The sequence below is a fragment of the Heterodontus francisci genome, chromosome 9 (genome assembly GCF_036365525.1).
Source record: "Heterodontus francisci isolate sHetFra1 chromosome 9, sHetFra1.hap1, whole genome shotgun sequence".
Taxonomy (NCBI): Eukaryota; Metazoa; Chordata; class Chondrichthyes; order Heterodontiformes; family Heterodontidae; genus Heterodontus; species Heterodontus francisci.
Genome location: NC_090379.1, coordinates 62,993,696 through 63,016,567, shown reverse-complemented (window position 1 = coordinate 63,016,567; position 22,872 = coordinate 62,993,696). Strand labels below are relative to the sequence as shown.

Genomic DNA, 22,872 nt, shown 5'->3' with positions numbered 1-22,872 from the left:
ATAAATGACGAAAGAGATATAGTGCAAGGCAAAAGGGGATGTTAATGGGACAAGTAAAGAAACAAGAAGGGACTTTTAACCTAAAAGAAATGTGTTTGGGTTAAGAGAAGGATTAAAGTTTGAAAAATCTGCCTCAGCCTGCCCATTTCTGGCTTTAAGTGAGGCTGGAAAAAAGAAAGACTTGCTTTTATGAGTGTCTTTCATGACTAACAAAGCCAATGGAGTACTTTTTGCAGTGTAGTCACTGTTGTAATGTAAGAAACACGGCAGCTAATTTACGCACGTCAAGCTCTGACAAACAGCAACAGCAATGTGATAATGACCTATTATCTGGGTTTTTGTGATGTTAATTGAGGGATAACAATTGACCAGGCCAACAAGGATCATCTTTGAAATAGTGCCAGGGCATCTATTACCTGAGAGCAGACAGGGCCATCCAACAGACTGCACCTCTAACATTGCAGCACTCCCTCGTACTGCTCTGGAGCGTCAGCCTAGATTTTTGCACTCAAGTCCTAGAGCAACACTTGAACTCACCACCTGCTGACTCAGAGGTGAGAAGTGCTACGAAATGAGCCATAGCTGACAAACAGAAGATGGACAAGGAAAGTTTAGGCCTCACTTAAGAACATAAGAAATAGGAGCAGGAGTAGGCCATTCAGCCTCACGTGCCTGCCCCTCCATTCAATAAGATCAAGGCTGATCTGATTGTTGCCTTAACTCCATTTTCCTGCCTGCCCCCCATAATCCTTGACTCCCTTGTCAATCAAAAATCTGTCTAACTCAGTCTTGAATATATTCAATGACACCGCCTCAACCGCTCTTTGGGGAAGAGAATTCCAAACACTAATGATGCTCTGAGAGAAGAAATTTCTTCTCATCTCTGTCTTATGTGGGAAACCCCTTAATTTGAAACTGTGCCCCCTATTTCTAGATTCCCCCAAGAGGGTAAACATCCTGTCAGTATCTAACTGTCTAGCCCCCTCAGAATCTTATACATTTCAATAAGATCACCTCTCAATTTTCTAAGCTCCGGTGACTACAGGCCCAACCTGCTCAACCTTTCTTCATCCTTTCCTCATCCCAGGAAGCATCCTAGTGAGCCTTCTGTGAACAGATTTCAGTGCAAGTATGTCCCTCCTTAAATAACGTGATCTCACCCTGGCTTCCCCCGCAACTTTCTGAAACACCTCCAAACCGCAAAAGACTGATGGAGCCAGGTCTTGCACTGGCGCGCCAAGGTGATTTTTCGTCTACCTCTGTCTGCACCGAGAGTTAGAATCGAGGTTTATGTTTCAGTCAGAGAAAATTAAAATGAATTTTAAAACTTATTGTTCCATCTAGAATCATGAAAATACAGAATGTTCCTGTTTGAAGCATGATACCAGTCATTGCACCTCAAAGGAACATACATCATGCCATAATGACCATGATAGAAGATTAACATCAGTTACACTTCTTAAAATGTTTCAGTTATAGTAATCATCTTGCTTGCAAAGGGACAGTGGCGTTAGTTAATTAGAAATTGAATTAAAGGCATACTTTAAATGACAGAATATAATAACCTGCTCAAAACTCTTATTAATTTCAAAGACAAAAACAAAATACTGCGAATGCTGGAAATCTGAAATAAAAACAGAAAATGATGGAAATATACAGCAGATCCGGCAGCACTTGTGGAGAGAGAAACAGAGTTAGCGACCTCTCAGCTCGCTCCCGGGGGGTTGTGGGGGAGCGTAAAATTGAGTGGGATGATAGGGGGTGCTGTGTTCATCACCTAACTGCCTCCGCTGGTACTTTACCAGCGGTGGGGGAGGTGGCAGGCAGCCCATTTGCCCTTAGGCCAATTAGGGTGTGAGGAAGTGTAGTCGGGGTAGCTGTGGGAGTCAGTGGGCTCATAGTGAATATTCATTGGTTACCCATCCCCAGAAATTGAGATTCATTTTACTAACTAATCCTGACTGGCCACTACTGTCTATATTCTAAAATTTTAAAACTGAATCCAAAGAAATTACAATTTGTTTCAAATATCATTTATTGCTTATTTGTTGGCATAACAGTTTCATGCGTGTGCATTCTACTTCTGTGAGAATAAAGGTTAATGTAATTTAAATACAATGTACATTTATGTGGTGTCTTTAATGTTGTAAAATATCCTAAAATGCTTTGTGGGGGTGAATGTGTACAACAAGCAGAAACTGGGAAGAGGAAAGTTACTAACAGTGAAATTGGAGAGGTGGATTGTGTAGAAGCTTTTGAAGGTGACGAGGGATAAGGCAAGGTGAATAGTTGACAAAGAGCATGGTCAAGGTGGCTGAAGGCTATGGTGTTTGTGATCTAGCAGAAGGAGGGGAGAATCCAGAGTAGTCTAGATTGAGAACAGTGAAAAACAGCAAGCTGGGAGGTAGGGCTGAAGTCTGGGAGTTAGGCTACTTTTGGGAATCAGTTCATATTTATTTCTGATTTCTTAATCAAAATTAGGATCAGATATTTTTATATTTATATTTATATTTTGTACCCTATAGGATAATGAATTTTGATTTAAATCACTACAGTAAATTGTACATGGTCAAAAAAAAATCCCATGAAATCCAGGGAAATGTAGCAAGGTGGATACAAAATTGGTTCAGTGGCAGGAAACAAAGGGTAATTGTTGACGGGTGTTTTAGCGACTGGAGGGCTGGTTCCAGTGGTGTTCCGCAGGGCTCAGTACTGGGTCCCCTGCTTTTTGTGGTATATATTAACGATTTGGGCGTAAATGTAGGGGGCATGATCAAGAAGTTTGCAGATGACACAAAGATTGACCGTGTGGTTGATAGCGAGGAGGATAGCTGTAGGCTGCAGGAAGATATTGATGGTCTGGTCAGATGGGCAGAAAAGTGGCAAATGGATTTCAACCCGGAGAACTGTGAGGTGAGAACAAGGCAAAGGAATACACGATTAATGGGAAAATACTGAGAAGTGTAGGTGAGGTGAGAACAAGGCAAAGGAATACACGATTAATGGGAAAATACTGAGAAGTGTAGAGGAAGTGGGAGACCTTGGAGTGAATTGCCACAGATCCCTGAAAGTAGCAGGACAGGTCAATAAGGTGGTTAAGAAGGCATATGCAATCCTTTCCTTTATTAGCTGAGATATAGAATATATGAGCAGGGAAGTTATGCTGGTTCTGTATAACTCATTTGGATAGGCCACAACTTGACTACTGTGTGCCGTTCTGGTCACCTTACTACAGAAAGGATGTAATTGCACTAGAGAGAGTACAGAGGAGATTTATGAGGATGTTGCCAGGACTGGAAAAAATGCAGCTATGAGGAAAGATTGGATAGGCTTGGGTTGTTGTCCTTGAAACAGAGAAGCCTGAGGGGAGATCTGATTGAAATGTACAAACGTTTGCGGGGCCTTGATAGAGTGGAGGTGAAGGGTCTATTGACCACAGCAGAGAGGTCAGTGACGAGGGGGCATAGATTAAAAATGATTGGTAGAAAAATTAGAGGGGAGACGAGGAAAAACTTTTTCACCCAGAGGGTGGCGGGGGTCTGGAACTCACTGCCTGAAAGGGTAGTTGAGGCAGAAGCCCTCAACTCATTCAAAAGGAGCCTGGATATGCACCTCAAGTTCTGTAATCTGCAGGGCTATGGACCAGTTGCTGGAAGGTGGGATTAGAATGGGTGGATTGTTTTTCAGCCGGCACAGGCACGATGGGCCAAGTGGCCTCTTTCTGTGCCTTAAACGTTCTGTGACTTCTATGATTCTATGTATGTTCTCCCAATTTTTGCAGATGAATAAACTGTTAGAAATACAAAGTGTAAATCTGAAAACGGAAGAAGACAGTCTTCAAACGAAGTACAATCAAGAATTGAAAACAGCTGAAGAACTAACTGATCAGAAGTAAAAAAAAATCCAATTACATAAAATATTCTTGGACAGTTCATTAGAAATGATAGAAATGTTTGTGCTTGTCACTTTTTCATTGATGCTGGCGAAGGAGTGAACTTGAAGGAGAAGGGACATGGAAGGGTGAGAAAGGGGTGATGAGGGATCGGAGAGGACAAAAGAGGGAGGGAGTTAAGAGTAGGGGAGGGAGAGAATAGATGGGGGGGGAGGGGAATAATGTTCCCACTAAGCTGCACAGCCGTGCAGCAACTTGAAAGTTCACAGAATCACAGAATTGTTAAAGTGCAGAAGGAGGCCATTCAGCCCATCATGTCCGCACCAGCACCCTGAAAGAGCAACTCCCTCAGTTCCATTCCCCTGCCTTCTTCCCGTAACCCTGCGCATTATTCCTTTTCATATAACTGTCTAATTCCCATTCGAATGGTGCAATAAAACCTGCCTCCATCACATTCTCAGGCAGCGCATTCCAGACCTTAACCATACGGTGCGTGAAAAAGTTTTTCCTCATGTCATTTTTTGCTTCTCTTACCAAATACTTTAAATCTGTTCCCTCTCGTTCTCGATCCTTTCACAAGTGGGAACAGTTTCTCTCTATCTACTCTGTCCAGACCCTTCATGATATACCTCTATCAAATCACCTCGCAGCCTTCTCTTCTCGAAGGAAAACAGTCCTAATTTCTCCAGTCTATCTTCGTAACTGAAATTCCTCATCCCTGGATCTCATGAATCTTTTCTGTACTCTCTCCAGTGTCCTCACGTCCTTCCTCAAGTGCGGCGACCAGAATTGGACGCAATACTCCAGCTGAGGCCAAACTCATGTCTTATACAAGTTCAACATGACTTCCTTGCTCTTGTGCTCTAATCTTTGGCCTCCTTGTGTCGAGAGACAATGGGTAAGCCCCTGGAGGTGGTCAGTGGTTTGTGAAGCAGCACCTGGAGTGGCTATAAAGGCCAATTCTAGAGTGACAGACTCTTCCACAGGTGCTACAGATAAAATTGGTTGTCGGGACTGTTACACAGTTGCGCTTGCGCTTCTGTCTTTTTTCCTGCCAACTGCTAAGTCTCTTCAACTCGCCACACTTTAACCCCGCCTTTATGGCTGCCCACCAGCTCTGGCGATTGCTGGCAACTGACTCCCACGACTTGTGATCAGTGTCACAGGACTTCATGTCGCGTTTGCAGACATCTTTAAAGCGCAGACATGGACGGCCGGTGGGTCTGATACCAGTGACGTGCTCGCTGTACAATGTGTCCTTGGGGATCCTGCCATCTTCCATGCGGCTCACATGGCCAAGCCATCTCAAGCGCCGCTGGCTCAGTAAGGTGTATACACTGGGGATGTTGGCCGCCTCAAGGACTTTTGTGTTGGAGATACGGTCCTGCCACCTGATGCCAAGGATTCTCCGGAGGCAGCGAAGATGGAATGAATTGAGATGTCGCTCTTGGCTGACATAGGTTGTCCAGGCCTCGCTGACGTACAGCAAGGTGCTGAGGACACAGGCTTGATACACTCGGACTTTTATGTTCTGTGTCAGTGCACCATTTTCCCACACTCTCGTGGCCAGTCTGGACATAGCAGAGGAAGCCTTTCCCATGCACTTGCTGATTTCTGCATTGAGAGACAGGTTACTGGTGATAGTTGAACTCTTGAACCACTTCCAGAGCATGGTCGCCAATATTGATGGATGGAGCATTTCTGACGTCCTGTCCCATGATGTTCGTTTTCTTGAGGCGACGGTTAGGCCAAATTCATTGCAGGCAGCCGCAATCCTGTCGATAAGTCTCTGCAGACACTCTTCAGTGTGAGATGTTAATGCAGCATCATCAGCAAAGAGGAGTTCCCTGATGAGTACTTTTTGTACTTTGGTCTTCGCTCTTAGATGGGCAAGGTTGAACAACCTGCCACCTGATCTTGTGTGGAGGAAAATTCCTTCTTCTGAAGACTTGAACGCATGTGAGAGCAGCAGGGAGAAGATCCCAAACAGTGTAGGTGCGAGAACACACCCCTGTTTCACGCCACTCAGGATAGGAAAGGGGTCTGATGAGGCGTCGCTATGCTGAATTGTGCCTTTCATACTGTCATGGAATGAGGTGATGATACTTCGTAGCTTTGGTGGACATCCGATCTTTTCTAGTAGTCTGAAGAGACCACGCCTGCTGACGAGGTCAAAGGCTTTGGTGAGATCAATGAAAGCAACGTAGAGGGGCATCTGTTGTTCGCGGCATTTCCCCTTTGGCTGGTGAAGGGAGAACAGCATGTCAGTGGTGGATCTCTCTGCTCGAAAGCCACACTGTGCCTCAGGGTAGACACGCTCGGCCAGCTTCTGGAGCCTGTTTAAAGTGGCTCGAGCAAAGATTTTCCCCACTATGCTGAGTAGGGAGATTCCACGGTAGTTGTTGCAGTCACCGCGGTCACTCTTGTTCTTATAGAGGGTGATGATATTGGCGTCACGCATGTCCTGTGGTACTGCTCCCTCGTCCCAGCACAGGCAAAGCAGTTCGTACAGTGATGAAAGTATAGCAGGCTTGGCACTCTTGATTATTTCAGGGAAAAGGCTGTCCTTGCCTGGGGCTTTTCCGCTGGCTGGAGAATCAATGGCATCACTGAGTTCCGATTTTGTTGGCTGTACGTCCAGCTCATCCATGAATGGCAGAGACTGGGCTGCATTGAGGGCAGTCTCAGTGACAACATTTTCCCTGGAGTACAGTTCTAGGTAGTGCTCCACCCAGCGGTCCATTTGCTTGCGTTGGTCAGTGATTGTGTCCGCTGATTTAGATATGAGGGGGCGATCTTCTTGATGGTTGGCCCAAAAGCTCTCTTAATGCCATCATACATTCCTCTGATGTTTCCAGTGTCAGAGGCCAGCTGAATATGACTGCATAGGTGTTGCCAGTAGTCATTTGCGCAGCGCCTGGCTGTTCTTTGTGCAGTGCTTCTGGCTGCTTTAAGTGCTACGGATGTTAACTCGCTGGGGGCTTTCTTGTAGTTCAACAGTGCAATGTGCTTAGCGGCTATGACAGGTTCCAGCTCTTCAAAGTGAGATTGAAACCAGTCTGCATTCTGCTTCACACGTTTGCCATAGGTGGTCATTGCTGAGTCATTGATGGCGTCTCTGATGTGGGCCCACTTTGTCTGTGCATCCTCTGTAGGAGTGCTTTGAATGGCTTTTTCAATTGAATTTAGAAACTTATGTAACAGCTGTGAATGAGAAATTCTGCTCGTGTTGATGCGCAGGTGGCCCTTCTGCTTGGAGTGATGCAGCTTCTTTGGTTCTTTGGCAGCTTCTTGTACTCTAGGCCCCTATTAATAAAGCCCAGGATACTGTCTGTATGCTTTATTAACTGCTCTCTCAACCTGTCCTGCCACCTTCAATGACTTATGCATGTAACACCTCGGTTCCTCTGCTCCTGCACCCCCTTTAGAATTGTACCCTTTATTTTATATTGTCTCTCCATGTTCTTCCTGCCAAAACTAATCACTTCACCTTTCTCTGCGTTGACCTTTATCTGCCACCTGTCTGCCCATTCCACCAACTTGTCCATGTCCTTTTGAAGTTCTACACTATCTTCCTCACAGTACACAATGCTTCCAAGTTTAGTATCATCTGCAAACTTTGAAATTGTGCCTTGTACACCAAGTTCTAGGTCATTAATATATATCAGGGAAACCAACACTGATCCCTGGGGAACTCCACTACAAACCTTCCTCCAGCCCGAACAATATTCATTAACCACTACTCTTTGTTTCATATCACTCAGCCAATTTCAAATCCATGTTCCTACCATCCCTTTTATTCCATGAGCTACAGGTTTGCTCACTAGTCTGTTATGTGGCACTGTATCAAATGGCTTTTAAAAGTCCATGTAAACCACTTCAACTGCATTGCCCTCATCAACTCTCTCTGTTACCTCCTCAAAAAACTCCAGCAAGTTAGTTAAACATGATTTTCCCTTAAGAAATCCATGCTGGCTTTCCTTAATTAATTCACATTTGTCCTTGTGACTATTTTGTCCCAAATAATTTTTTCTAGTAGATTCCCCACTACCGAAGTTAAACTAAAATAAAAGCAAAATACTGCGGATGCTGGAAATCTGAAACAAAAACAAGAAATGCTGGATTCACTCAGCAGGTCTGGCAGCATCTGTGGAAAGAGAAGCAGAGTTAACGTTTCGGGTCAGTGACCCTTCTTCGGAACTGACAAATATTAGAAAAGTCACAGATTATAAACAAGTGAGGTGGGGGTTGGGCAAGAGATAACAAAGGAGAAGGTGCAGATTGGACCAGGCCACATAGCTGACCAAAAGGTCACGGAGCAAAGGCAAACAATATGTTAATGGTGTGTTGAAAGACAAAGCATTAGTACAGATTAGGTGTGAATATACTGAATATTGAACATCAGCAAGTGCAAACCTGAAGAAAAACAACCTGAAAAAAACAGTGGGTAAGCAAACTGAACAAACTAAGATGAAATGAAATAAATGCAAAAAAAGATTGTAAAAAATGTAAAAAGGAATGCAAAAAAAAGGAAGAAAAAATAACTAAAAATGACTGAAAAAGAAAGTAAAGTGGGGGGCTGTCATGCTCTGAAATTATTGAACTCAATGTTCAGTCCGGCAGGCTGTAGTGTGCCTAATCGGTAGATGAGATGCTGTTCCTCGAGCTTGCGTTGATGTTCACTGGAACACTGCAGCAATCCCAGGACAGAGATGTGAGCATGAGAGCAGGGGGGAGTGTTGAAATGGGAAGCAACCGGAAGCTCAGGGTCCTGCTTGCGGACTGAGCGGAGATGTTCCGCAAAGCGGTCACCCAGTCTGCGCTTGGTCTCCCCAATGTAGAGGAGACCACACTGTGAGCAGCGAATACAGTATACTACATTGAAAGAAGTACAAGTAAATCGCTGCTTCACCTGAAAGGAGTGTTTGGGGCCTGGGATAGTGAGGAGAGAGGAGGTAAATGGGCAGGTATTACACCTCCTGCGATTGCAAGGGAAGGTGCCCTGGGACGGGGACGAGGTGGTGGGGGTAATGGAGGAGTGGACCAGGGTGTCGCGGAGGGAACGATCCCTTCGGAATGCTGACAGGGGAAGGGAGGGGAAGATGCGACTGGTAGTGGCATCACGCTGGAGGTGGCGAAAATGGCGGAGGATGATCCTTTGGATATGGAGGCTGGTGGGATGAAAAGTGAGGACAAGGGGAACCCTGTCACGGTTCTGGGAGGGAGGGGAAGGGGTGAGGGTAGAGGTGCGGGGAATGGGTCGGACACGGTTGAGGGCCCTGTCAACCACAGTGGGGGGAAATCCTCGGTTGAGGAAAAAGGAGGTCATATCAGAAGCACCGTCATGGAAGGTGGCATCATCAGAGCAGATGCGTCGGAGTTAAACCGAAGTTAAACTGACTGGCCTGTAGTTACTGGGCTTATCTTTACACCCTTTTTTGAACAAGGGTGTGACATTTGCAATTCTCCAGGCCTTTGGCACCACTCCCAAGTCTAAGGAAGACTGAAAAATTATGGCCAGTGCCTCTGCGATTTCCATCCTCACTTCGCTCAGTATCCTTGGATACATCTCATCTGGCCCTGGTGTTTTATCCGCTTTAAGTACAGAACAGCCTATCTAATATTTGCTCTTTATCAATTTTAAACCCCTCCAGTGTCTGACTTATCTCCTTTTTCAAGATTGCCTGGGTTGCATCTTCTTCCTTGGTAAAGACAGATGCAAAGTATTCATTTAATAGCTCAGCTATGCCCTCCCGTTCCATGTGTAAATCCCCTTTCTGGTTCCTAATCAGCCCCACTCCTCTTTTTACCACATTTTTACTATTTATTTGCCTATAGAAAACTTTGTGTCTTTTTTAATGCTAGCTGCCAGTCACTTTTCATGCTCTCTCTTTGCTTCTCTTATTTGCTTTTTCATTTCCCCTCTGGACCTGCTATAGTCAGCCTGGCTCTCAATAGAATTTTCTACTGGCATCTGTCATAAGCACATTTTTCTTCATTATCTTAATCTCTATCTCTTTTGTCATCCAGGGAGTTCTGGATTTATTTGGTGTATGTTTCCCCTTAGAGGGAGCATACCTTGACTATGCCCGAACTATCTCTTCTTTGAAGGTTGCCCATTGTTCATCTACTGGTTTTCCTGCCAGCTTTTGACTCCAATATATTCGCCCAGCTCCATTCTTACCCCATTGAAGTTGGTCTTCCCCCGGTTAATTATTCTTACCCTGGATTGCTCTTTGTCATTTTCCATAGTTAACCTCAACCTTATGATACAGTGATCACTATCCCCGAATGTTGTCCTACTGATACTTGACCCACTTGGCCCACCTCATTCCCAAGAACCAAGTCTAGCAGTGCACTCTTTCTTGTTGGAATAGCAGCATACTGTTGTAGAAAATTTTCCTGAACACACTCTAGGAACTCTTGCCTCTCACTGCCCTTTACACTACAATTATCCCAGTCTATGTTTGGATAATTAAGGTCCCCCATTATAACTACCCTATAATTTTTGCACTTCTCTGTAATTTCCTTGAAAATCTGTTCCTCCACGTCCTTCCCACTAGCTGGTGGCCTATAAATAACAATGAGCAATGTAACTGCACCTTATTTGTTCCTTCGCTCTCGCCAAATTGATTCTGTTCTGGACCTCTCTGGGACATCCTTTTTCTCCATCATTGCAATGCTCTCCTTAATCAATACCACCACCCCTCTCCCTTTTTTCTCTTTCCTATCTTTCCTGAACACCTTGTATCCAGGAATATTAAATGCCCAGTTCTGCCCTTCTTTGAGCCAGTCTCGGTATTAGCCACAACATCATATTTCCACCTGGCAATCTGCACCTGGACCTCACCAGTCTTATTAACCACTCTCCATGCATTCACATATATGCACATTAACCCTGACTTTATTACTTTCTCCCCTACTCTGACCCCACCTAGTAACGTACTATTCCCTGCACTCGTGCTATCTATGTCCCCCAGTTTTCTGTGCAGCTTAGTATTCCTCTGTGATACATGCTCCTGGTTCCCACACCCCAGACAAGTTACCAGTTTTGTTTCCCTCCAATCTCAGTTCCCTATCAGGTTCCCATCCTCCTGACAATTTAGTTTAAACCCTCCCCAACAGCACTAGCAAATCTCCTTGCGAGGATATTCATCCCAGTCCTGCTAAGATGCAACGTGTACAGGTCCCACATGCCCCAGAACTGGTCCCAATGCCTCAGAAATCTGATGTCCTCCCTCCTACATCAGTTCTCCAGCCATGTGTTCAATCATTCAATTCTCCTATTCCTATGCTCACTTGCACATGGGACTGGGAGTAATCCTGAGATTACTGCTTTTGAGGTCCTGCTTTTTAATCTCCTTCGTAGTTCCCTAAAATCTGCTTTCAGGACCTCATCCCCCTTCTTACCTATGTCATTGGTACCAATGTGGACCACGATCTCTGGCTGTTTGGCCTCCCCAAGAAGAATATCCTGCAGCCTCTCTGTGAAATCCTTGATCCTGGCACCAAGGAGGCAACACACCATACTGCCGCAGAAATGCCTGTCTATTCCCCTAACTAATGAATCACCTATCACACTGCTCTTCCACTCGTCTTCCTCCCGTCATGTGCAGCTGAGCCACCTGTGGTGCCACAAACTTGGCTCTGACTGCACTCCTCTGCAGAACCATCACCTTCACCAGTATCCAAATTGGAAAACCGATTAGTGAGTGAGATCATATCGGGGGACTCCTGAACTACCTGCCTGGTTCTATTAGACCGCCTGGCAATCACTAATTTCTATCTGCCTGTATGCTCCTAACCTGTGGTGTGATCACCTCCCTAAACGTGCTAGCCACGTAGTCCTTCGCCTCGCGGATGCACAACTGTGACTCCAGCTGCCACTCAAGTTGCAAATTCCGGAGCTCAAGCTTCTGCAGCCAGTGACACTTCCTGCAGATGTGTTTGTCTAGGACACATGATGCGTCCATGACTTTCCACATGCCACAGTCTGTAGATTCCATTCGGCGTCAACTTTGCAAACTATTTATTATAAGTAGAATAGCTTACCAGTTACTCAGCAAACAGTTCCTTCCACTGCACCGAAGCAGGAACCAAATACTGGAGGGTTGAAAAAGTAGGAAAAAAAAGTAGAAAAATGGAGCACCTCCTCCCTGCTTCACTGAACTCGCCACTCACCAAACTCAAATCCCTGCACTCAGCTTGCCATCTGCACACCGTTTTTCTTTTCTTTTTCGTTGCATATGTTGGCCCTTTTAAGTTACCAGAGCCCCATGAAATAATTTAAAGAGGCTGTGAACTTTGTCATGCTAGGCCCCCATCTGCCAAGAACGAGGCACATTAATTTTGTCATGAGCACTGATTTTAAACTGTTACTGGAGTGAAGAAAGGACTTGTTAAACAGATCGGCCGTGGCTGCAAAGGACACTTGCATATTAACAGACAGTGTTTGGAAGGACAAAGCAGCCATTCCCTGAGAAATTCAACCCACAATGGACTTTTGGTCACCAGACATTGAAGGTAGGGGAGCTCGCATTCCAGGTTGACTGCTAAGATGGCCAAATACACAAACAGACATGGTCAAACTAACTAGTCACATCAATAATCTGCTGGGCAACCTGTGTGTTTTGAATTTGTATGAACAGTTTGAGGAGAAAGTCTGCTTGCTCCTGGACTGAGAAGATCTCTCTCCTGTCTGCTCCCATCTCTTTCTCACAAGCCTCTGAAACTACTGCAGACATATGAACCCCAAGAGCCAAAAGTTTCCTACAACGAACAAGGTTTAAGAAGAATACTGGGCCCCAACAAAAAGCAAGATCTACCTACAATCAAGGACTCTACAGTGAGCTTGAAGAACCGTAACAACAACTGTTCAGATATTGCCTCAGACCTTTCCACTTTATTTTTTTTGTTCTCTTTCTGTCCCTTTCTGCATGTGTGTATCGCATGTGCATGCGACAGTGGGCGCATTGTGTATCCGTAGGCGTTAACCGAATTAGAGTTTAAGTTCAAGTTTAATAAATTTCAACTTTTCTTCTTTAAACCTAAGAAAGCCTGTTTGTTTTGGTTTCTTTGCCTTATAATTGGAAAGCAGTGAACAAGAATTCACCAAGGGGGAGCTAAAAACTGTGTGTTTAAAAATTAAATCCTGTTACAGGAAGACCTGGTGAAGGCTGAGAGGGACCCCTAGACGCCATTCTCACCTGGCCATAACAGAAATTTGGGTGCTAGTGTCTGGAATTGACCCACAGACAAACGAGAGCAGTTGGAAGCCAAATTGTTCCCAATCAAAAATGAGCAAGATTTCAATACAGGTTTTCTTGTGGTTCTGTGTGCTTGAATATTAACATGTCTGCAACTGAAGCCAGGGTGAAGTAACTTGGGATGAGTTAAAAGCACTGTCTATGGAGGAGTTGAGGAAAATGGCTGAGCAATGTGGGATCACTGTACATGGCAAGGCTAGGAAGTCTGAACTCCTAAGGTTAGTGGCCAACCATTTTTCCCTGAATCTGAAGAAACAGAAACGGTTAGATGCGTACTCTGACCGGGTATTATGAGCAAAGATACAATTGGAACAGAGGAAACTTGAATTTGAGGAGAGAGATAGAGAAAGAATATTCCGGATAGAATGCGAAGAGAGGGAGTCGAAGTGGCTTGAGTTAACTAGGGGGCGACTGAGTAACCTCAGTGAAAGCTTGACCAATATGGAGGAGCATAATTCAGGCCTGGGTACAAAATTGTTAAAACTAGCTCAACTAATTCCAAAATTCAATGAGGAGGATGAAGAAGAATTTTTTGGGTCCTTGGAGAAACTGGCAAAGCAGGTAAAATGGCCAGCTGAGACCTGGCCTCTTGTACTACAAAGCAAGCTGACTGGAAAAGTCCGTGAGGTTTATTCCCTGTTGCCAGATGAGAGTTCATCAAATTATGAACTGACCAAAAATGCTATCCTCGGGGCATATGAATTAGTACCCGAAGCCTCTCCAAAGGTTTAGAACCCTCAAAAAACAAGCTAACCAAACCTATCTGGAGTTTAAAAGAAGCAAGCAGTTGGCTTTTGACCAGTGGCTGAGGGCTCTTAAAGTACATCTCAGCTATGAGAATCTCAGAGAAGTAATTCTGTGAGAGGAATTTAAACACTCTCTCCCAGTCTCCATAAAGACCCATGTAGAGGAGCAACGGGTCCAGAGAGCCCGGCAAGCATCCGTCCTGGCTTATCAGTTGGCTTTAATTTAGACGTCGCTTTCCCAGGGGAGAACCTTTCCTAGTTACCCCCACAAATCCGAAAGGGACAAAGGGTGAGAAGGTGATAGGAGCCCAAGCAGTCCTGGAAGAGAAAGTAAAGCAGGAGACACAGAGGGCCCTCCTCTAGCCACAAAGGAAGGTGCTGTGAGCAAGTGAGACCCGGAGACCTGTGAGCTTCCATTGTAATAAAGCAGGGCATTTAAGAGCTGACCACTGGAAACTAAAGGGAAAACCTGTAGGATTAATCAAGGCACACCCGCTCAGTGAAGAAGTGAACCTGATGGAAAGCACAGCAGAAGCTTGCTGTGGCTTTAACTGCAGTAAGAATGAGACCCAGGAAGTCAACAGCTGCAAATGCAAGAAAATTTAACAGGATTCCTGAGGGTTATCAGGGTTTTTTGTCCAAAGGGAGAGTAACCTCATACGCCTCGGGTGGGGCAGGCAAACCCATAGTGATTCTCAGGGACACAGGGGTCATTAGATCCCTTTTACTGGGAAAAGGCCTGACCTTTCTTCCAGAGAGTGCAGTGAACACCAAAATGGTGGTGAATGGTATTGGAGGGCAGTGTATGCCTGTATCTGTACACCGGGTGCACCTGGAGTGCAACCTAGTTTCGGGACAGGTAACCAAAAGGATTGTCCCTAGTTTGCCTGTGGCCACGGTTGAGCAGCTCCTAGGTAATGATCTGGCAGGGGTGAAGGTGATAGCCCCCCCAGTAGTGAAAGAAAGACTGCAGGAGGTCAGAGAGACAGGGCAGTGGCAGGAGACGGACCCCTGCAGTATCCTTGAATGTGTAGTGGATCAGGCCATGATCAAACCAGCTCTCCAAAAGGAGACTGCATTGGCATTGCAGGCAGATGACCATGAGGTCTGCCTGCCTGAGACTTTCTTTGGAACGTTAGGAGACCCAGGGAACGAATTAAATGGATTTTCCCTAGCTGAGGTTCAGCGAGCCAACCCAATATTGCGAGAGTTAGCAAAGGCTGCCCCGTCTGAAAGTGAAGCAGAGGGAGTCCCTGATTGCTACTATTTAAAGAATGAGGTTCTGATGAGGAAATGGAGCTCTTCTCACAGACCTCAGAGCAAGGGGTGGGCAGTAGTTCACCAGTTAGTGGTGCCACAGAGGTACCGGAGAGAAATATTAAGAAAGGCCCACAAGACTACAGTGGCTGTACATATGAAAGACCAAAGCCCGCCTAAGACAGCAGTTTGACTGGCCAAAACTCCACAAATATGTGGTGAAGTACTGCAGGAGTTGCCACATGTGCCAGGTTGAGGGGAAACCCCAACCTACAATGAAACCTGCACTCCTAAGTCCTGTACCAGTGTTAGGAGGACCCTCCAGCAGAGGCCTGGTGAACTGTAATGCACCTCTGCCGAGAACAAAAAGGGACAGGCAGGCATGAGGCTGGCAATAGGTTAAACAGAGAAGGGGAAAAAGTGGCCAAGAGGGAAGGTTAAAGGAAGTCCGGGAGGAATCCTGGATAAAAGCCCCTACTGTCCGGTCAGCCAACCCCAAAAAATTTGATGTTAGACCCCACATCCTCCTACATAAATGTAGACACTCAGAGCACCCTACCAGAGTTGCTAATAGCAATTACAGGAACCTGCAGAGACAAAGAAAGACCTGTAAGGGGCAGAGAAACTGTGAGGGTGATGCTTCACCTAGTCGACATGCCACAGTGGAGTGTAGTAGAATCTGCACAAATACCTGCAGGCAGGAGTGTCCTCTGGTACAAAGGGGAGATTAGCAAAGAATCCTCCCCCACAGTCAGAAAAAAGCCTTTGCATGTCTCAGCATATCACTGAAAGAGAGTTCGGGATAGACCCGCCCACAACTGACTCATTTTTTAAAATAATATTACCACAGCAGGACCAAAGACTCTAGGCAGTCATGGAAATGGGCCATCAGAAGAGAAACTTCCCAAAAGAAAAGAACCACATGTTTATTGGGATGCCAAAAAGGACGCAATTAAAGCAGCACTGGCACCAAGAGAAGAGAGGCTGTAATAAGTTTTAGGATTTATGAATCAATGGAAATGAATGAGAGAAATGCACAATTTTTTCTGGACACATTCAACCCACGATGGACATATGATCACCAGACGTTGAAGGTAGGGGAGGTCGCATTCCAGCTTGACTGCTAAGATGGCCGAATACACAAATGGACATAGTCAAACCAGCTAGTCACATGACTAACCTGCTGGACAACCTGAGTTTTTTGAATTTGTACAAGCAGTTTGAGGAGAAAGTCTGTTTGCTCCCGGACTGAGAAGATCTCTCTCCTGTCTGCTCCCATCTCTTTCTCACAAGCCTCTGAATCCACTGAAGACACACGAACCCCAAGAGCTAAAAGTCTCCTACAGCGAACAAGGTTTAAGAAGAATACTGGGCCCCAGTGAAAACAAGATCTGCTGACAATCAAGGACTCTACAGTGAGCTCGAAGAACCGTAACAATAACTCTTCAGATATTGCCTCAAACCTTTCCACTTTATTTCTTCTGTTCTCTTTCTGTCCCTTTCTGCATGTGTGTATCGCATATGCATGCTAGCATGGGCGTGTTGTGTATCCGTAGGCGTTAACCAAGTTAGAGTTAAGTTTAAATAAATTTAAACTTTTCTTCTTTAAACCTAAGAAAGCCTGTTTGTGATGGTTTCTTTGCCTTATAATTGGAAAGGGGTGAACAAGAAGGAGCTAAAAACAGTGTGTTTAAAAATTAAACCCTGCTAAAGGAAGACCTGTATTTGACTGGAACTGCCTTAGTGCTAAGGGATCAGATGGGGAAGAATTTGTTAAGTGTGTCCAGGATAGTTTTCTGAAGCAGTATGTGGATGGCCCTACTAGAGAAGGGGCTACACTCGACCTCCTCTTAGGAAGTGAGGATGGGCAGGTGGTTGATGTGTCAGTGGGGGAGCACTTTGGGATCAGTGACCATAACTCTTATTAGCTTCAAGATAGTTATGGAAAGGGATAGGACTGGTCCGCAGGTTTAAATCCTAAATTGGGGGAAGGCTAATTTCGATGGCATCAGACAGGAACTCTCAAAAGTTGAATGTGAGAGGCTGTTTACAGGTAAAGGGATGTCTGGCAAGTGGGAGGCTTTTAAAAGTGCGATAGGAAGAGTTCAGGGCTGGCATATTCCTGTTAGATGGAAGGGCAAGGCTGGCAAGTTTAGGGAACCTTGGTTGACAAGGGATATTGAGAGTCTGGTCAGGACAAAGAAGGAAGCATATGTCAGGTATAGGCAGCTGGGATCGAGCGAGTCACTTGAGGAGTATAGGGGATGTAGGACTACACTTAAGAAGGAAATTAGGAAGGCGAAAAGGGGCCATGAGATTTCGCTAGCAGATAAGATAAAGGGGAATCCTAAAAGATTCTATAAGTATATTAAGAGTAAAAGGGTGGCTAGGGAGAGAGTAAGTCCCCTTAAGGATCAGTGTGGCAATCTATGTGTGGAGCCACGGAAAATGAGCGAGGTTTTAAATGAATATTTCTTGTCCGTATTTACCATGGAGAAGGTCATGGAAGCTAGTGAGTTCAAGGGAAGGAACACCGATATCCTGGAGCATATCAACATTACAAAGGAGGAGGTGTTGGAGGTTTTGAAGCACATTAAGGTGGATAAATCCCCAGGGCCTGACCAGGTGTATCCTAGGATGCTATGGGAAGCAAGGGAGGAGATTGCTGGGGCTCTGGCAGAGACTTTTGTATCATCGTTAGCCATGGGTGAGGTAACGGAAGACTGGAGGATAGTTAATGTTGTGCCTTTATTTAAGAAGGGCAGCAGGGATAAACCAGGGAACTACAAGCCGGTGAGCCTTACATCAGTGGTGGGAAAGTTATTGGAAGGGATTCTGAGAGACAGGATTTATATGCATCTGGAAAGGTCTGATTAGGGATAGTCAGCATGGCTTTGTGCGTGGGAAATCATGTCTCACGAATTTGATTCAGTTTTTTGAGGAGGTGACCAAGAGGACTGAGGAGGGCAGGGCGATGGACGTTGTCTACATGGACTTTAGCAAGGCCTTTGACAAGGTCCCGCATGGTAGGCTGGTCCAGAAGGTTCGAACACATGGGATCCAGGGTGAGCTAGCAAATTGGATACAAAATTGGCTAGGTGATAGGAGGCAGAGGGTGGTAGTGGAGGGTTGTTTTTCATATTGGAGGCCGGTGACCAGTGGTGTGCCGCAGGGATCGGTGCTGGGCCCTCTGTTGTTTGTCATATATATTAATGACTTGGATGTGAATGTAGGGGGCATGATTAGTAAGTTTGCAGATTACACCAAAATTGGTGGTATAGTGGACAGTGAAGAAGGTTGTCTAAGGTTACAACAGGATATAGATCAACTGGGAAAGTGGGCAAGGGAGTGGCAAATGAAATTTAATGCAGACAAGTGTGAAGTGATGCATTTTGGGAAGTTAAACCAGGGCAGGACATATACAGTGAATGGCAGGGCCCTGGGGAGTGTTGTTGAGCAGAGAGACCTTGGGGTGCAAGTACGTAGTTCCCTGAAAGTGGCAACACAGGGTGATGAAGAAGGCATATGGCATGCTTGCCTTCATCGGCCGAGGCATTGAGTACAAGAATTGGGATGTCATGTTACAGTTGTACATGACGTTGGTTAGGCCACATTTGGAGTACTGTGTGCAGTTCTGGTTGCCGCACTACAGGAAAGATGTGATTAAGCTAGAGAGGGTGCAGAAAAGATTCAAAAGGATGTTGCCTGGTTTGGAGGGCTTGAGTTATAAAGAGAGATTGGATAGGCTGAGTCTGTTTTCCCTGGAGCGAAGGAGGCTGAGAGGGGACATGATCGAGGTCTATAAAATTATGAGAGGCATAGATAGGGTAGATAGCCAGAGTTTGTTTCCCATGGTAGGGGTGACTAAAACTAGAGGGCATAGATTTAAGGTGAGAGGGAGGAGGTTTAAAGTGGATCAAAGGGGTAAATTTTTCACACAAAGAATAGTGGGATCTGGAATGAGCTGCCTGAGGAGGTGGGGGAGGCAGGAACAGTAGCGACATTTAAGAGGCATCTGGACAAGTACTTGAATGAGAAAGGCATAGAGAGATATGGAATTAATGCAGGCAGGTGGGATTAGTATAGATAGGCATTATGGTCGGCATGGACGCGGTGGGCCGAAGGGCCTGTTTCTATGCTTCACGACTCAACGAACAGGTGAAGGCTGAGAGGGACCTCTAGACACCTTTCTCACCTGCTCGTAACAACTTAAACAAATTGCCCATGCACTGCAAAAAACATTCCTGAGTACATTGGTGTGGAGGGTATTTAGGGGTCAGGGTGAGAAAGCAAGAGAGCAGATGGGTGGATCAGAGGAGAAGTGGGGAAGAAGGAAAGATGGTTACATTTACCTCAGTCATGTGGTGGGGGAGAAATTCACATGTTGCCATTGTCTACAAGTTACCAGTAGGTGATCACTGGATATTCAGGGGCAATCTACTTTTTGTTGTCAGTGCTAACTTTAGAACTGCTTTTTTACTTAAATCAAAATCTACATGTGTTTTGTTTAGCTCCAGTGTACTGCACACATGTTTCATATTGAATAAATGAGAAACTGCTTTCCTGACCACAATAAAAAAGAAAGCATCAATTAATTACGGTTTATTCTTTTATCATTGTTTTAACAAGTCACAACATTCGCTGTATAAGACATAGTATGTATTTCATCTTGACTCACTTATTAGTTTTATACAATTAAAACCTTATGTGGAAGATACTTTATGGTTGCTTGATCAATTTTGAAGTATGTTACTTGTATATTTTGTTTTCAATAGGCAGGAAATTACTGATGAATTAAGAACCTACATTGAGAAGTTGAGAAGAGAAATTGAATATTTGCGTACACGCTCTTTACAGGTTTGGTCTTTAATGTATTAGAATAATTATTTTGATAGTGAAAACATTATTGCACACTTCTGAGAATAAAGGAAAAACAGTGAACAGGATAATTCTGAAGTTTCATCAACATTTGAAACAGAAAAGACAGTTTAATGTTTCAGGTGGAGACACTGTCAGAGCCATTCAGCATGTCTACACGAAATGTTAACATGTTTCTCTCATTTGTTGACAGGCCTGTTGCATGTTTCCAACATTTTCTATTCCTGTTTAATTTCTATAACTTTGTTTGGGAATTCAGTTTGTTAACAGTTTCTGTTTGATATTGCGATCTGAGTTCAGACTAACTGAGGTGTATATGGAATATACACCTTTTGGCCTCTTTTGACAGTCGAATTACAATGCAGAATGTATTTGGCCACTTCCAAACTGAAACGCAGAAGCCTCAGAGTGGTGGAAGTCACACCCAAGTCTAATTAAGGGCCTGGGCCATATAAAATCCTAGCTTGGCTCCCAGGCCTGGCAGAGGTGGATTCGCTGATGACTTTTTGGCCGGTGGGTGGGATCTCCCGCCCAACGTAAAATTCCGAGCCTCATTTCTACTTCTTAGCTGAAATGGCAACACGACACATTAAAACTTATCCCAAATGCTTTGCAAATGAAAAGGCAGAAAACTCGGAGCCACAGTGGCACTGGCCTTCAATATAATCTGTTTAAGTGGGAATATCATGGGAGGGCCAGAAAGTGCAAACAAATTTTGGGGTATCAGTTTTGGGATGAAAAGATTTTCAGATTAAATGCTTGAATTATGCTAAAATTGATGTGCTAATTCTAGGCCCATCTCTCCATTTAAATGACGGTGCCTCACACAAATTTCAGATGACTGTATAACATACTTATGTGTATTATAAATTGCATACATAAAAATATGATGTGAGAGTGGCTGCCCTTGAAATCAAGGCAGCATTTGACTGAGTGTTGCATCAAGGAGCCCTAGCAAATTGAAGTCAATGGGAATCAGTGGAAAAAAATCTCCACTGGTTAGATTCATACCTAGCACAAAGGAAGATGGTTGTGGTTGGTAGACGCCAATCACCTCAGCACCAGGACATTGCTGCAGAAGTTCCTCAGCGTAGTGTCCTAGCCCAGTCATCTTCAGCTGCTTCAGCAATGACCTTCCCTCTAACATAAGGTCAGAAGTGGGGATGTTCACTGATTGCATAGTGTTGAGTACCATTCGCAGCTCCTCATATCCTGAAGCACTTTGTGTCCCCGTACAGCAAGACCTAGATAACTTCAGGTTTGGGCTGATAAGTGGCAAGTAACATTTGTGCCACACAAGTGCCAGGCAATGACCATCTCTAACAAGAGAGAATCCAACCACCTGCCCTTGACACTTCACAGTGTTACCATCGCTGAATCCCCACCATCAACATCCTGGGGGTTACCATTGATCAGCAACTTAACTGGACCAGCCATATAAACATTATGGCTACAAAAGCAGGTCACATGCTGAGAGTTCTCCAATGAGTAACACACCTCCTGACTCCCCAAAGCCTGTCTACCATCTACAAGGCACAAGTCAGGAGTGTGATGGAATGCTCTCCACTTGCCTGGATGAGTACAGCTTCAACAACACTCAAGACGCTCAACACCATGCAAGACAAAGCAGCCCACATGATCTTCGCCCCATTCACCACCTTAGACATTCACTTCCTCCAGCACCAGTGAACATTGGCAGCAATGTGTACCACCTGCAAGATGCACTGCAGTAACTCGCCAAGGCTCCTTTGACAGCACCTTACAAACCTGTAACCTCTACCACCTGGAAGAAAAAGGACAACAGACGCATGGGGATATTCCCATCTGCATGTTCCCCTCCAAGCCACACCATCCTGACTTGAAACTATATCGCTGTTCCTTCACTGTAGTTGGGTCAAAATCCTGGAACTCCCTGCTTAACAGCACTGTGTGTGTATCTATACTGCATGGATTGCAGTGATTCAAGCAGATAGCTCACCACGACCATCTCAAGGGCAATTAGGGATAGGCAACAAATGCTGGTCTTCCCAGCAGAGCTCATATCCCAAGAATAATTTTTTTTAAATCTGCACTGTGTTCAGGTTTCTTTCCTCAATTAAATAGCCTCTGATGATAGGTCAAATGTGATAGATTTCTTTTCCAAGTAGTTTAACCACTTTACATCAGATAGAGATTTCTTTTGAAAAGCTACATCAAAGGGGTTTGAATTGTGCTGACCTTTGAATGATCTTGATTACTGTGACCATTTGTGAAAGGTCTTGACTTACTTCAGAGCAGAAAAGCCAGATGGAACCTAACATTGTGTCCTTCAGAAAACATGAAAGGATATCGAATGCAGCAGTAGGTGATCAAAGGGACTGACTTTCTTTCCCTATCAGGTGCAAACGCACATGATCTACAGAAGCACTCTTGTTTCTGCTCTGTCTCTGATTCAGCTAAAATTATATGTTTGAATATATTATAGTTATTTATATTTATGCTTTTATACACTTTAAATATGCTCATTGGACGCTGGAGAGAGTTAGACAATTTTATTTTTAGGAACCCCCAAATTACTCCCCCTATTGGCTGGAAATATTATACACTGTGCAGACCGGGAAGGAATTTGTGACAGGATTCAGTTACGTCAAATCTTCATCTCTTTTCCTGATGTATCAAAATTCTGCAACAGTTGGAGATGGACCCTCCTTATGTCTGCCTCTTCCATGCTGATGTCAATGAAAGCGGCAGAACTGACAGACTCATATCATCAGACAAAATTTCACCAGTCCTACCTCAGTTGTCCTTGATGAAATGCGTGCTTGCAAGTAGTAGCTTTTAAAATATTACTGTG

General features: G+C 44.7%; 1 protein-coding gene across 1 annotated transcript in view; it reads left to right on the top strand.

Annotated features, from left to right (window-relative positions):
- The window catches only part of ccdc175 (coiled-coil domain containing 175), a 131,088-nt gene that overhangs the window by 31,580 nt on the left and 76,636 nt on the right, over positions 1 to 22,872 (top strand). The window contains exons 7-8 of the mRNA XM_068038154.1: positions 3,782 to 3,891; positions 19,937 to 20,018. Of these exons, the coding sequence (XP_067894255.1) occupies positions 3,782 to 3,891; positions 19,937 to 20,018 (192 nt within the window). The remainder of the gene's footprint in view (positions 1 to 3,781; positions 3,892 to 19,936; positions 20,019 to 22,872) is intronic.